Source organism: Alosa alosa, chromosome 16 (genome assembly GCF_017589495.1).
Source record: "Alosa alosa isolate M-15738 ecotype Scorff River chromosome 16, AALO_Geno_1.1, whole genome shotgun sequence".
In the NCBI taxonomy this organism is placed as follows: Eukaryota; Metazoa; Chordata; class Actinopteri; order Clupeiformes; family Clupeidae; genus Alosa; species Alosa alosa.
The window spans coordinates 3,620,251-3,636,821 of NC_063204.1; the positions used below are offsets into that span (position 1 = coordinate 3,620,251).

At 48.1% G+C, this 16,571-nt stretch overlaps 1 protein-coding gene across 1 annotated transcript; it reads right to left on the minus strand.

The window, feature by feature from the left end:
- Positions 1-1,967: 1,967 nt before the first annotated feature.
- On the minus strand, positions 1,968-15,420 carry tnfrsf11a (tumor necrosis factor receptor superfamily, member 11a, NFKB activator). Its single transcript, XM_048266954.1, has 11 exons — positions 15,158-15,420; positions 10,900-10,972; positions 8,264-8,389; positions 7,869-8,015; positions 7,404-7,488; positions 6,947-7,023; positions 6,691-6,798; positions 6,379-6,428; positions 5,752-6,231; positions 5,166-5,622; positions 1,968-2,791 (listed from the first exon to the last, which is right to left on the minus strand). The coding sequence occupies exons 1-11, from the start codon at positions 15,230-15,232 to the stop codon at positions 2,484-2,486; spliced, it is 1,986 nt and encodes a 661-aa protein (XP_048122911.1). The 5' UTR covers positions 15,233-15,420; the 3' UTR covers positions 1,968-2,483.
- Between the last annotated feature and the right edge of the window lie 1,151 nt (positions 15,421-16,571).

The following is a 16,571-nucleotide window of genomic DNA, read 5'->3' on the forward strand; positions in this document are numbered from 1 at the left end:
AAGCAGGACAATATCAAAAACAGTCTGAAGAGATTCAACATCACATCAAGCAACTGTGAGCACATTGCATCAGACAGGCACCACTGGAAGAAATCTGTGCAGGAAGGAGCTTCACAACATGAAATGGAGCAAAGCAACTACTCCGCAAGGAAAGACAGAAAAATGCTCCACCACCATCCACCAACATCCACCAACGCCACCTTCCCTGCCCACCCTGCACGACAACATGTGGATCACGGATCGGCCTCTACAGCCATCTGAAGAGCCACAAGTAGATGCCCCTACAGAAAGGACAGTCATACTCGTTTCAAGTGACCGCCGATGATGTATGTGTGTATGTAGGTGTTTGAGGGGTGTGGTGGTTGATGAATCAACAGGTTTCCAACATTTAAGAGTTGAGAATTTCATCAACCTGTGAATTCCATTTCCTTCCAGTTGGAGTTCCTTCCTTCATTTGACTCCACTAGATGGCAGAGCAGCACTAGATGACTGGCAACATAGCTCCTACTCAACTAACGCCTCGCAAAAAAATGCCCCCTAACCCTCCATCTCAAGCATGTGAACACAAGTCATTGTTTCCTGTTTTTCCGGACCCCCGACACGTTCCTGGCTTTTCCCTCACAAGGCCCACAGCCAGCGGACCCAGCGTTCATTTCGCCTCCACCAAGAGCGTTTGTGTGCGAGCTGGGATTGGCTGCCATGAGAACGCGGTCAAACACAATATTCTCGGCATACATTTGCCCCGACCTCGCCGACAGCTGTTAGCCATCATCTGGCGTAATTAAAGGTTTGTGTCGACACAAGGCTATAGTCTGAGGCTTCACAGCACTCTCAATCATGCAGCCCTGCAATGCTCACCACTGATTAGGGATGCAAACACTCTTATTGACTTACAGGAAGACAGAGAAAGAAAGCCATCAGTTATAGAACAAGACAGGCATTGTGTTATATTGTAATTGAATTTTGTAGGCTTGAGAAGTTATACAAATGCTGGGCAATCGCCGTTCAAATAGTTTTATTTGTATTTGTTAACATGAATAAATGTACAAACAAATATACTCTTATAAAAAAAGTCATGTTACTTCAAAAAGGTATCCATAATGTGTTACGGTAAATTCATTAGGGCTTATACCACATTCATAATGCCTTATTATGCAAGACATAAGCCTTCAGTCATGAACATCAATGTTCACAATTTCCTGCAAAAATCATTAAATTAAAATTTAATTTAAAATTTAATTTAAAATCTTTACAGTAAAAAGTATACGTGATAATGCATCATTTGATTTTTGTCCATGATATTTGTCTTGTTTATAAAATTACATTGATGTCAGGGAAGTTATCACTCGGTAAGACATTGTAAGGCATCAAATGAAGTGAAGTGAAGGTGTTGTAATGGAAAACTTTCACAATTTTAATTCTGGTCATTCAGTAAGTTATGAGTGTTTACTGTATGTCAAGCACTATAGTAGAGCATTTATATACCATAAACCCTTATGGACACACACATAGTTCATTTATATACCATAAACCCTTATGGACACACACAGTTCATTTATATACCATAAACCCTTATGGACACACACATAGTTCATTTATATACCATAAACCCTTATGAACACACAGACATAGTTCATTTAGAACACCTTTTTCAGTAAAGTGTTACAAAATTCCCTTTGGTTTGTAGCTGCAACACCACCATTTTAAATAAGACAAAAGACCAAGAATCATAAAACAGCTTAACAAGGCACTTAACTGATTGAAGGCCGTTATGCACACATTAACTGCTACAGATTTACTGTTATCAAAAAGTACATCAAAAAGAAAAACAAATCTGCACCCGTCAGTCATACTGGTACAATGAAACAGTTCAAATGAGCATGTGAGGATTGTCCAGGGTTGGTTTGGTGTGTGTGAGGCTTGTCCAGGGGCTGGAGGTGGTGGTGGTGGTGGGGGGGGATGGGGTGCGCTGGGCCCTCTACTCCGTCTGAAGGGCCTGCATCAGACAGACAAAGGGCCTGGAGAGACGACACAGCCAAGAAGGGACACAATGCACTTTTGTTCTGGACACTGAACTTTCACTCTGCCTCACCTCTGTGTCTTTCCTAGGGCTACAACGCACATGTGTGTGTGTGTGTGTGTGTGTGTTTTCCACGTTGTCTGCGGAAACAAAAGTGTCGTGCATCATCAGACTTGCTTGTCAACGAGATGTTTGAGGATAAAGCCAGCTTGCAACCGAGACGTAATCACTAACATCTGCATCTGCAACATGAAGCACTAGTGATGAACCAAAGGCTATGTACAATACCCATTCAACAAATGCATAGCATTTTATCTTATACACATCAGAAGCACTTCAGCAGTGCTTCAACAATCCGGGAGGGGAGAGCACAGATGCGGAGGAGGAGGAGGAGGAGGAGGAGGAGGAGGAGGAGGGTCAGCTCCGTGGTCAGACGCCGAAGCGTCTCCACCTCTCGATCATTTCACCGTGCCGGGCCACCTGCGGGCCACCTGCGGGCCATCTCCTGAACAGGTAGGGGGCTGTCCTGCCGAGCGCTGGGCGCGATGCCCTGTGGCGTCTTGGGGGCGGTCTGGACGTTAGGAGAGCCGTCGTTGGACTCCTCCTGGACGGGGCAGCTGAACGGCTCGCTCGACTTGACCCCACCGACACAGCCGCCACCAGCGTCGGCCTCAGACGTCTGGCTGACGTAGACCACGATGACCTCGCCGCTGAAGTTCATCACCTGGCCGCTGGAGATGAAGGTGGTGTTGTGGTTCCCCGTCACCTGACCTGTCGGACAGAAACCAGCATGAGTGGGACAGGCCTGCCCTGGTCAGCAGCATATTACACTGTAGTATGGGCCACCAGGCTAGAGACAGATACTCTAATAATTTCCTAGTCTACTGTCCAGACTCCAATCACCACCATATCTACCATACCAATACTATGATATCTCTACCATATCTACCATACCAATACTATGATATCTCTACCATATCTACCATACCAATACTATGATATCTCTACCATATCTACCATACCAATACTATGATCAATACTATGATATCACCCCCATATCTACCATACCAATACTATGATATCACTCCCATATCTACCGTACCAATACTATGATATCTTACATATGGAATCAAATAACAAGCAGGAGTCCAGATGACCTTGAAAAGGTTGAAAAGCTAAAACTACAAAGAGCAAGTGAGTGGGTTTCCGTCCAGGACCAACAGAGCGCCTTCACAGTGGACTCGTGTCAAATTAGACCAAAGGTCAACCACCAGCTACAGCGGGAGACTGATGCAGAGTAAGCGGCAGTTATTTATAACGTCCATTATGTATTTCATGGAGCTTAAGGGGCGAAAAGAGCCACATCGCTTCCTCCTGCTGAAGTTTCAACATCAACCGCCGTAGTTCCCTCAGAGGGAACAGAAAGAGAGGGAGGAGGGGTAGAAATGAGTTGGGGAGACAGTGAGAGAGAGAGAGAGAAGCAGGAGAGAGGGACGAGAGAGAGAGAGAGAGAAGCAGGAGAGAGAGAAGCAGGAGAGATGGATGAGAGAAAGAGAGAGAGAGAGACAGAGGAGGGGAAGATAGAGAGAAAGAAGCAGGAGAGAGGAGAGAGAAAGAAAGAAAGAGAGAAAGAGAGAGCAGCAAGAGAGCGGGTGTGTGTGTGTGGGGGTGGAGATCCCTGTGCTCACCGGCAGGAGGACCGCCTGAGTGGAGGCAGTCAGACAATGAGTCAGATTTCATGCCTCAGTGAGTCACTCTAGAGATGATTTACTACGTCACACACACACACACACACACACACACCACCCCTCCTGGCAAAGAATAGCAGTTTTTATTTCCAGACAACCTTACTGGAACTGACATTTACCAGAATGGCTTTTTTTTCTTATTCTTCTCAAATATGATAATAACAGGCATCTCTCCTCTCTGGCTCTCTGGATACGGAAAACTCTATTGAGTGTATCGCACACAGAGGACAAGTGGGAACGACGTTCCATCACTCAGTGAATCCGCTGTGGCCTGAGCGCTACCCGGAATGCCGTGGCAAAGGCATTAGTGAAGGTTATGGGAAATGGGTGTTTACAGGCTCGTTAGCCCATCTGTTATGTGATCAAACCGCAGAGATGTGAACGGGGCCCCGCTGCGTATTTTACGAGACGGTTCTACTCAAACGGCAACATCCTGTTTCAATTAAGAGCCGGGGTTCGCTTCGAGACGCCTGTGGAATTTTGCGGTAAACATCTGTTCCTCTGCCTGGCATCTCGCGAAATGGAAGTGTTTTCCCTCCGATTTCAGATGTGCCCCCACTGTTCATTGTGGCTGTGTTTGGTCTAGCGGCACGTTCAGACGGTCTTGAGAAAACATGTTTTTCATTGAGCTTTAATGGGACACACGCCAGAGGGCCGGAGATGACATGACACAGCAAACGCCTAGCGTGACACTACGCTACGCCACTCCACGCCACGATATGCCAAGCCACGCTACGCCACGCTACTCCACGCTACGCTACTCCACGCTACGCCACGCTACTCCACGCTACGCTACGCCACTCCACGCCATTTCATCGCTACGCCATTTCCACGCCACGCTACTCCACGCTACTCCGCTCGCCACACTACTCCCGCGCTCGCCACTCCGCGCCACGCTTCGCTACTCCACGCTGACCGCTTCACGCCATCTACGCCACGCTATGCTACGCCACTCCACGCTCCTTCGCCACGCTCACGCTACTCCGCGCTCGCTCGCCACCCACGCCACGCTATGCCAAGCCACGCTTCGCTACACTAATCCCACGCTCACCCGCTTCACGCCACGCTATGCCACTCCACGCCACGCGCGCGCCGCCCGCCATCATGCGCTATGCCACTCCACCCCGCGCCACGCCACTCCACTCCACGCTCGCTTTCTCGCCCGCCACGCTACTCCACGCGCCACGCTTCGCCCGCGGGCCACGCTACGCCCTCCCGCGCCACGCTATGCCAAAGCCACGCTCACGCTACTCCACGCTACTCCACTTACTCCACGCTCGCTTCGGCTACTCCATGCTCGCCACTCCCACGCTCGCCACTCCACGATCGCCCACGCTACTCCACGCTACGCCACTCCACGCCACTCCACGCCACGCCGCCAAGAGCCTGCTGCCCACCTGAGGTCAGAGCGGTTTCCGAGCAGTGGGCCTGGTACTCGGCGTCCTCATCCTGTGCGGGCAGCTTGCGCTCGGCGCTGCAGCTGAGGGACAGGCCGTGCTCGCTGGCGTTGGTGCTGGCGTTGGTGCTGGGCAGGGACAGAGCGGCCGGTGCCGTCGTGGTACTGCCGGACTCCGGGCTACAGCAATGTGGCTCGTTGTGCGGGCACAGGAGTCCCGTGGTGACCCGGGGGCCCTCCTGGCGGCCGTCACCTGCGCCCCGTGGCTCGGACATGGTGTCCTTCGCCGGCAGGCTGCTGTAGTCCAGGTAGAGGTCCTGGGAGGCGTGGAGGTCAGTGCAGTCCACACAGCCACGCAGGCCCTCCTCAGGGCAGCAGTTCTGACAGAGAGGGGACTCCTCTGGGACTCTCTCAACTCCTCCTCCTCCTGCTCCTGCTGCTCCTCCTGCTCCTCCTCCTGCTCCTTCTCCACCTCCTCCTCCTCCTGCTCCTGCTCCTCCTGCTCCTCCTCCTCCTCCTGCTTCTCCTCCACCTCCTCCTCCTGCTCCTTCTTCTCCTCCACCTCCTCCTCCTGCTTCTCCTCCACCTCCTCCTCCTCCTCCTCCTCCTCCTGCTCCTCCTCCTCCTCCTCCTGCTGTGGTGCGCTCCTCTCGCTCACCACCCCCGCAGGAGCAGACGCCTGCCAGGCCGTGCGACACCACCTGACTGCAGTCCTCGTTCTCGCCCAGCTCCACCGGCTCCTTCAGGGAGATCACGCAGCTGCACGAGCCAGAGCTGGACGAAGAGGAGGAGGAAGAGGAGGAGGAGGAGGAGGAGACGCCAGACAGAACCGACGTGGCTCCCCGGGCCTCCACTGACCCGTCCTCGCTCACATCTCCCGACGAGCCCTCCACCGCCACCGGGTCCAGGGAGGTGGATGTGGATGCGGTTGCCGAGGCGACCTCCTGCCCTCCCTCGATGGCCAGGACGGTGCTGGGACACTGAGTGAGGAACTCGTCTGGGCGAAGCAGACGGGTGATCTCAAAGGTGCAGTGCTGTGGGACGTTGTGGGGCGGCGTCAGGGTCTCCTAAAGTGGACAGAAGTGGACATGGCGGGAATTCAACCAGTCAGTGGAACAAAGAATATGAAACAGTTGAACTGATTGAATAATGACTGATTGCGGAAAGGTGAATAAAGGTGTATTCAAATTCTGTTCACACAGCAGAGGTCTCACCTGCTGTATCCTGCTCCTTTTCAGGTTTTGAACACAAGATCTCACATTCACTAAAGGAAATATTGGGAAAAAGTTAATAATGTCATTATAGAAAGATAGATAGATAGATAGATAGATAGATAGATACTTTATTGATCCCAAGGGGAAATTCAAGAAATATGGATATATATGAAATATTATGAAATAATATTCATTTGGTATACTGTATTCTACAAGATAATTAAGTCACAATAGTATCAATGTCAATTTGCATTGAAAGAGTTACAGAAGCTGCATTCCAATGCAGGTAAAGGGGTTGATATAAAGGATTACCGGAGAGCAGCTTCATCTTGTCCTTGTAGCAAAACAGCGTAAGGATGACGAGGGACACGACCATGATGACAGACAAAATGGCCACCACAACCCCTGACGTGGAGGAAACTAAGTAAGGTAAACACAACATTGGCCTTAATTCCTTTATTGACAACCCATCTAGGAATCCCCTAATCCCCGGAAGTCCTGAGAAGGCCCCTCAGACTAAAAAAAAGTCAAAGTGTAAGTCATGGCGTGACGTGCGAGGGGTACATACCGAGGACTGCGGGTCCACACACGGCATCTCTCTCGGAGTTCCCAGACTTCACTTCACTCTTCCCAGAGTCTTTACAACTGGTGGACAACAACAGAACACAGAGATGTTATTTTTCAACTGCTCCGTCTCTGCTATTTTCATCAGCCTGGCTTCTCTCTGCAGATGCTAACCACAAATACGGCTGGCAATAGAAAAAAAATGCTCTTTTCCAGGGGAAGTGGCCCAGGAATTAGTCATAACACCAGAGCGTGGTAAAACTGTGGGGGCTTGTGTGTCCCAGCATGTTCCTGTGACCCCAGAGTGACAGAGGACAAATAATGTTCATGATTAGTTACTGTGATTTGGCAAAATAAAAACAGGGGCCTGACTCCTTGTTTGTGTGCCTAGCGGTTGTTGATGTGGTTTGAAGTTGGAGTGTGTTTTGTGAGATGGGGAGCGTCCAAAACAGGCCACTTACCTCACCCACGGCTTGCATGGCTCAGTGGATTCTTTGTCAGAGAAATACCCCTCTGGACATGCCTTACAGGAGCCTCGACCGGACTCTGGACATGCAAAACAAAACAACAAGCCTCTTACAGTCATTCCGCTGAGGATAAACTGCTAAACCACTACATACCATGAGCAACTTAGGACATATTCAACACACTAGTCAGCTAGGCCTAATTCTCAACTTCCTGTTACAAGACTTGTAACTACCCTACATGACTAACAACCCAAACTGGAGCCTATTTTAATCCCTGCTTTACAACAGACTTTCTGCAGATGGTTTAATGACAATGCCAGTGGGATATTACATTTGACACGTGTCGATGCCTGAGTGACGTCTGTGTTGATGCCTGAGTGACCTGTGTGTTGATGTGTGTTGACGCATGAGTGTCCTGTGTGTTGATGCCTGAGTGACCTGTGTGTTAGGGCTCCTTACCGTCCATAGTGAGTCCTTCTCCAGGTGGACACGGGGGGATGCGCTCGCAGAACTCACAGTTGGTAGGCGAGCACTGCAGGCCCTTCATGCACGGACACGGCACGGCGGCCTTGGGGTCCTGTGGACGGTCCTGGCTGAACCCCTTCACTAGAGCAGAGAGAGAAGTCATCAGGTGTCACAGCACAGGACATGGAACAAGTGCCCAAGACACATATGGATGGAGGTTTGACCATTAAAACGTCCACTTTAATCACTACAAACAGGATGCAAGCGACTAAGTGAGATTAGATGAGCCAATTACCAATAAGTTAACAATGACTTGACAATGACACATTAAGTGAACTATATAATGGTGTTCCCGATGCTTCTGAAGGTGTAGAGGACACTCCACTGACCGGTGTCGCAGAAGCGCTGGGGCATACACTTGGTGTCGTTGGTCCAGTCTGGCTGGTACTCGTCCCTCCCACACGGGCGACATTTTGTGTCTGAGTTGCCAGTGCAAGGCGCGAACATGTACGTCCCTGCAGTGGAGAACAGGAGGCAGGCAGGTGAGTGTAGGTGAGTGCAGGTGAGTGCAGGTGAGTGTACTGTAGGTGAGTGCAGGCAGGTGAGTGTAGGTGAGTGCAGGCAGGTGAGTGTAGGTGAGTGCAGGTGAGTGTAGGTGAGTGCAGGCAGGTGAGTGTATGTTAGTGCAGGTGAGTGCAGGCAGGTGAGTGTATGTGAGTGCAGGTGAGTGCAGGCAGGTGAGTGTAGGTGAGTGCAGGTGAGTGTAGATGAGTGTAGGTGAATGTAGATGAGTGTAGATGAGTGTAGGTGAGTGTAGGTGAGTGTAGGCAGGTGAGTGCAGGTGAGTGTACTGTAGGTGAGTGTAGGTGAGTGCAGGTGAGTGCAGGCAGGTGAGTGTATGTGAGTGCAGGTGAGTGCAGGCAGGTGAGTGTAGGTGAGTGCAGGTGAGTGTAGATGAGTGTAGGTGAATGTAGATGAGTGTAGATGAGTGTAGGTGAGTGTAGGTGAGTGTAGGCAGGTGAGTGCAGGTGAGTGTACTGTAGGTGAGTGTAGGTGAGTGCAGGTGAGTGCAGGCAGGTGAGTGTAGGTGAGTGCAGGTGAGTGCAGGCAGGTGAGTGTAGATGAGTGCAGGTGAGTGTAGGTGAGTGTACAGTAGATGAGTGTAGGCAGGTGAGTGTAGGTGAGTGTAGGTGAGTGCAGGCAGGTGAGTGCAGGCAGGTGAGTGTAGATGAGTGCAGGTGAGTGCAGGTGAGTGTACAGTAGATGAGTGTAGGCAGGTGAGTGTAGGTGAGTGTAGGTGAGTGCAGGCAGGTGAGTGCAGGCAGGTGAGTGTAGATGAGTGCAGGTGAGTGCAGGTGAGTGTAGGTGAGTGTAGGCAGGTGAGTGTAGATGAGTGTAGGTGAGTGCAGGCAGGTGAGTGTAGATGAGTGCAGGTGAGTGTAGGTGAGTGTAGGTGAGTGTAGATGAGTGTAGGCAGGTGAGTGCAGGTGAGTGTATTGTAGGTGAGTGCAGGTGAGTGTAGGTGAGTGCAGGTGAGTGCAGGCAGGTGAGTGTAGATGAGTGTAGATGAGTGTAAGTGAGTGCAGGTGAGTGCAGGCAGGTGAGTGTTGGTGAGTGTAAGTGAGTGCAGGTCAGTGCAGGTGAGTGTAGGTGAGTGTAAGTGAGTGCAGGTGAGTGTAGGTGAGTGTAGATGAGTGCAGGTGAGTGCAGGTGAGTGCAGACAGGTGAGTGCACAAAACATTAGGTATTAAATAATAATAATAATAATACATTTTATTTAAAGCGCCTTTCAAGTCACCCAAGGACACTGTACAATAAGAGAAAAGGATATAGACATAAGAGAGAGAAGAGTAGCATAAAAACATCAGACAGAGACAGTACAGTATACAAGAGAACATAGACATAAGAGTAGCATAAAAACATCAGACAGAGACAGTATCTGCTGTATGACCTGGACCTGCAGCATGGACCACATTCAACAGCAGACAAACTACTAGCATTAAAAATGCCATGGACCCAGATGTGATGTATATGGGTTTTTTTTACATTCAGAGCTCATGTGTACTCAGGACTGCATACTCAGGACTGCATACTACGGACTGCATACTCAGGACTGCATACTTAGGACTGCATACTCAGGACTACATACTCAGGACCGCATACTATGGACTGCATACTTAGGACTGCATACTACGGACTGCATTCTCAGGACTGCATACTACGGACTGCATACCACGGACTGCATACTTAGGACTGCATACTCAGGACTGCATACTTAGGACTGCATACTTAGGACTGCATACTACGGACTGCATTCTCAGGACTGCATACTTAGGACTGCATACTTAGGACTGCATACTCAGGACTGCATACTACGGACTGCATTCTCAGGACTGCATACTTAGGACTGCATACTCAGGACTGCATACTCAGGACTGTGATTTAAATGGCAAGCTCAGAAGTGTGTAGCTCAGAAGTTCCGGCACATGGCGATCATTTCCAGGCTGCCCCCACATGACCAGCCGGCAGCGGTCTGCAAACCCAGTGACCCACTGACGCATGCATTGGGAAACTAAATATGGCCCCAAGCGGAACTGCTTCCCATCTGAATGGGTGACAGCGCTTTCACAACACCCAGGAGTGTGGACGCTGACCCATCCCACTGACCCCTCCTCCCATCGGCAAGCATTCTTCCCTTTTTCTTCCTGGGGGAGGTGAGAGGATGTGTTTCATGTCGTCATAGCAACACGTCCATTCAAAATCATTCCCCTCTCCCAAACCCAGATGAGAGCTTTCAAGTGGAACCATACATTTATAGGTCATGGTGTCCAGACTCTTTGAAAACACCCTTAGTCCAGTCCCACAGAAAGAATAACACTTAGACCCTTAATCCAGTCCCACAGAAAGGATAACACTTAGACTGGATTATGGTGTGTGAGACTGCTGCTAGTGACCAGATGTAGTGACCAGATGAGAGAGACAGATGTGGGTAATGCAGTGATGGGAGCCGTGTCAGGCCACTTACCTGGTTCACATTTGCTGCAGCATTTCTTGTCTTTCAGATACTGGTTAGACTTGCATGGTTTGGAGTAGACAACCTGAAACAGAGCAAAGAGCAGTGAGTGGACCCTTGCAGCTTTCCAACTGAGATACATGTATTTTGCCAGTAAGACTTGTCTTAATTGATTAGGCTGATTGTTTGGTTTTCTTTGAGTCGAGGATGACCAACAGACACAAAAGGCTATACTGCATAATGCCTACTGTCCACAACGCAGGACGTCTATACTGCATAATGCCCACTCTCCACAACGCAGGACGTCTATACTGCATAATGCATACTGTCCACAACGCAGGACGTCTATACTGCATAATGCCTACTGTGTCTATACTGCATAATGCCTACTGTCCACAACGCAGGACGTCTATACTGCATAATGCATACTGTCCACAATGCAGGACGTCTATACTGCATAATGCATACTGTCCACAACGCAGGACATCTTTTCTGAAACACACACCATTCTCCATGCAGTCTTTTCCTTTTTTACTGTCCTGTTGTGTCCAGGAGAGCGATGACCCCAGGCAGAGCAGTGGGAGAAAGAGAGTCCGCGCTATTGCTCAACTTACAGTTGTTTTGGGGGGAAAAACACCCACATCCCTTCAGATACCACAAAGACATTCCACGGTTTAGCAGCATGGCAGATTCTTCCTGGAGTTCTTACTGCAGATGTGCCACGGTGCTGTCGTTAAAGCAGTACAGTCATACAGTCATACAGCCATACAGGTTAAAGCCATGCCGCGCCTTTAACAGCATACTGCCTTTTCTCAGCTTGTCGTTAGGAGAGTCCGTGGAGAGCTGTTGGATAGCGACCACGCGGTGCTCTGCTAAATTGTGTTGGAGGTTTTGCTGGAAAGAGATGAGCCCTTTAATAGAACAGTCTGATGTGTGCGGAGAAAAGAACACACTGTGAATTACCGTAACAGCCCGTGGAGATCGAACCATAATTACAGAATACGGTTGAAGGCACAATGAGAGGAATTCCTCCACGCTGAAGACACCCATGTGCCCTTTACAGCACCCACCGCTGGCACACACACAGTGGGGTCAAAAGTTTTCATGTCAAATCCATCTCCTTCCTTCTTCCTCTACGGTCAGTGATGGGGCACCTGGGTTTCCAGTCCCCGAGCTCTCCCATGGGAAAGGCCTGCAGAGCTCTGTCAGACATTCACCACATGATTTGGACATGATTTGGGCACCGACTAAAGTTCCTTGTTAGTCACAAATAGGAGGGCATCTATCTCATTGGGGCCAGAAAAAAAGTTCCCCATAATTAATGTCCGCAAAAAATACAGTGGTAGCTTTGACATGTAGAAATATATAGGTCATCTAAAGACAGGCCTTTCCTCTCTTAGGTCACAGGTAGGTAACAGGTAACTTTTTGAAAAACATCAAAACAGGTACATTTTTGATGGAATCCAAACGATACTGTTTGGATTCCACACTGCTGACTGGATGTAAGTATCTGATCTTTTTTCTTGGTTATGTGTTATTTTGTTACATGATAATCCCACGAGTCAACCACAAATGAGAGGCTCTACACGCTAGTGAACTGTAGAACGATTACATGATTGATGGCCTTTTACATGGGAGGGGTAACTGGAAAGAAATATTTTACAAAGTGCTGCATTTTGCATTGCTTTGAGTGCAGGACATTAATATGGCCCTGAGCATATGTTAACTGTGGTAGATGGGAATATAAACCCATATATATGTAGTGGAGAGGAATGCATGTTTACCCAGAAGGTATTTTTTCCCTATATATCTATGCATCGGAGGCCTACTCAAGCATCTCAAAATATTTTCACGGACTATATATATATGCTCTTGGCCAGTGACACCCAAGCTAATTATATGTTAGAAAATAGTCCCAAGACAAGCAAAACACTAACATCCCCCAGAGTAGTCCATGCACTCTGCAGTGAAGTGTGGTTTCTCCGTCTCCGTTGAATTCTTTTGTTTTGTCCAAAGTGACCTGGAGCTAAGTAGAGAATTGTGTGGCATTTCTCCTCAATGGAAATCAACCTCTTTGACGTCAGTCGCCTCCACTTGAGTTGCAGGAGCACCACAAGGAACAACAGATCATCCCCAAACGATGAAATAGAAGTGAAGGACAGACAGAGTGAGTGCGCTGAAACTGAAGAGATGGCGCAACTGTGAGATCCATCATCCCGGCTCCCAGAGACCACCGTATTTGCATAACGGCCGCCACACCAGGAGAAATTCCTCTGGAGGGCGTTATTTAAAGGCTGCTCCTGACAACTCTAATGTGCTGCTATTATGGCTCTTTCAAAACACATTGCAGTGCCAGAGCACAAACATACACCGGGAAAAACACATAATAAAGTTTTACATGCCCCCCCCCCCCCACATAATAAAGTCTTACATGTCCCCCACATGATCAAGTTTTACATGCCCCCCCACATAATCAAGTCTTACATGCCCCCCCCCCACATAATAAAGTTTTACATGCCCCCCCCCACATAATGTAGTCTTACATGCCCCCCCCCACATAATTAAGTCTTACATGCCCCCACATAATGTAGTGTTACATGCCCCCACATAATTAAGTCTTACATGCCCCCCCCCCCCACATAATGTAGTGTTACATGCCCCCCCCACACACACACAATACACGCAGGCATGAGACAGGATCCTTGAACTTTTGGCCCCCGCCACCACACACACACACACACACGACTCATCATTATGGTGGTATCAACAAAATGAACAAAAGACTATGACAAGGATGACTATACCACTTGATATACCTGGGAAAACAGGATTTCTCAATACAAATATCAGCTTTTCACTGGAAGCCTGAGGCCTGATTACAGCAGGTCATAACATGCAGCGTGTCATGCAACAGGCCGCGTGTAGCTGTGCTAGCGGTCAGGTGCTCAGACAGCTACGGGAAACGGCCTTTAGGGAAGCATTTGCACTCTGCCTGTGAGAAACAGCATGATGAGGGGAACATTTGCACTCTGATTGGGGGAAATGGTGTGATGAGGGGAACATTTGCGCTCTGATTGGGGGAAATGGTGTGATGAGGGGAAGATTTGGGAGGGAGTGTGCCTACCACTGAATGAATGAATGGATGGATAAATTAATAGATGAATGAAGGAATATGAATGAATGAATGGATTGATGGATGGATGAATGGATGGATGGATAGATGAATGAATGAATGGATTGATGGTTGGATGGATGGATGGATTGATGACTGATGGATGGATGGATGAATGAATGGATGAATGAATTGATGAATGATGGATGGATGGATGGATGAATGAATGGATGAATGAATGGATGGATGATAGACGGATGGATGGATGGATGGATGAATGATGGATGGATGGATGAATGCATATGTCTGTCCTTCCATGCATGCATCCTCTTCTATAAACATTTCCTCATGTGAAATGTTGACTGTCCAGAGCCTTGGACAGAGTTGCTAAAGTGTTGTGTCCTCACTACAGACAGACAATGCTCGCAAAGCCATCACCACTGCTCACTACAGACAGACAATGCTCGCAAAGCCATCGCCACTGTGAGGTTTACTTCCAGAGTGGCTACATGCTGTCATCTGTTTGCAATGGCCAATACCACATGGCTGAGGGACTGTGAGAGTACCACTACTCAATGAACCCACACACACACACACACACACACACACACACAGATGTGGAGCCCAAGTCTGAAACAATAGAAAACCACCGACTTAGGCTTTCAGTCCCCCAACATCGCTCACGTTATTCTTTGGCTTTCTGTGCAGTAGGCTACAATGCAAAAAAAGTTTTAAAAATGTTCTGTTCAAAAAGCAGCATTATATCATCATTCCTCACACAGGATCAAACTGGGGGAGAGGGTAATAGATCCATTCCCACAAAGCCACGGAGTCTGGGAGCGGAGGGAGAAAGCAGCTGAAGGCACTGCATGCGGTTCAGATGAGCGGGGGCCACTGGCCGGCGACCAAGCACAACGGCACAACTGTTTCCAGTCAGTATTGGGGTAAAAACATTGAAATACATTCTGGTCTAGTTGCATGCATGCATGTAAATTGTAACTGTTTGCTATAATAGTAAGCTATAGATAGGCTACATGTAACCTATATCTAATGCAGTCAGCACCTCAATTAAAAAAGTTATTGTGTTTGTCATTCATATAATGTATACTGTAAGAGCAGAGACAGATAAATTACTGTTCAACATATGATTGAACTTACGTGTATACAGAGAATCACTATAATGTTCTTGATCCAGCCTTGAAAAATCCAGCTGGTTGTAAAAGTCACCCTCATGATGATTCCTTCAAAATGTGAAACGTGGTCGATATGACCCTCTTCAGCCCGCTGATGGCAACAGAAGTCCTCGTTATGTTACGGTCCAGATGAGCGACACGTATTTGAGGAGAGGTTCTCTTTTGGAGCCGATCCGATGCTCAGTCTCTGGAGCGTATAGCATTCTCGAGCGTCAGCCCCGTGATGAACACTCACCCACGCGTTCTGAAGTGAATCTGTGTCTCACGCTGCTGTAGTAATCTGACTAAAACTTGGCACGCTCCGCCCAGTTTTATAAAAATTACAGAAGGAAAAAGGAGAGGGGCATCCGACTCAAAGCTCGTTCAGGAAACTGATTTCCAGGTGTGTCCTTACGACATATTTTGATTTGGTTTGATATTTGAAACGCAAATTAGGCTAATACATAATTTTTCAAACCTGTGTTGGTTCGGAAATGAGGATTAATGAAAAACATTGTAGCCTACCCAAAATATTTATTTCTTCCAAAAAAGATGGCCTATTCAAGATGTGTTGTGCTCTCATCTTACCACAGACATGCAATTACTTGCAACCGACTGATGATTTCTAAACTCAAGGAAATATCAGGCTGCCTATTTTAACATTTTGTCTGAAGTATTATAGGCCTACCCATGAAAAGTACGAACGAAATGACAAAAACCAAAAACATTCAAAATAAGTTTTAGGTTTTAAGCGACAGTCAAGCAAGGAGAGAATAACCTATCAGTTTATGCTTGGTGCGATATTTTTAAACTGCGCCTCATTTCCAAACAGTCCTTATCTCTCTTAACTGACATCTCAATTTGGCTCACTACACATCTGTTTTCTGGGTGGGCGTGTCGTAGCGTGCCCCGTTAGCAGGTAAAGCGGCACCTGAAAGTCTATCCGTTCTTCCTCCTCTGCCCCCATCCGTGCCCGCCTGTCAAAGACGCTCGAAGCTATTAGGCTACTTCTTGTTTTGAATAACCGTCATCCAAGGGATTTGGGAGGAGTGCCACGTTTGAGGTCTTGTGTTATTTTCACACTTTCTAAGGCGCACTGTGCGCAACGCCAGCGGAGGCCAAGATGCAAATCCTACAAATGCACTCCTCTATTTTTTACGAGTAGCCTACTTCCTGGAGCCACTGTGCAAATTTGTTGAACAGTGACCTGTAGATATGACCATCTATGGCAAGCCTGGGTCATAAAAGGTTCCAATACATCAGAGAAAAAGTGGAAGGTCCTATCTTTGACATCACTGGATTCTAATTAATTTCATTTTCCACTGAAATCTGATAGCAGTGGCAACTAATGACAATAATGGCAACTTAAGGACAAACAGAAAGCACCATGGAGGCAAAAT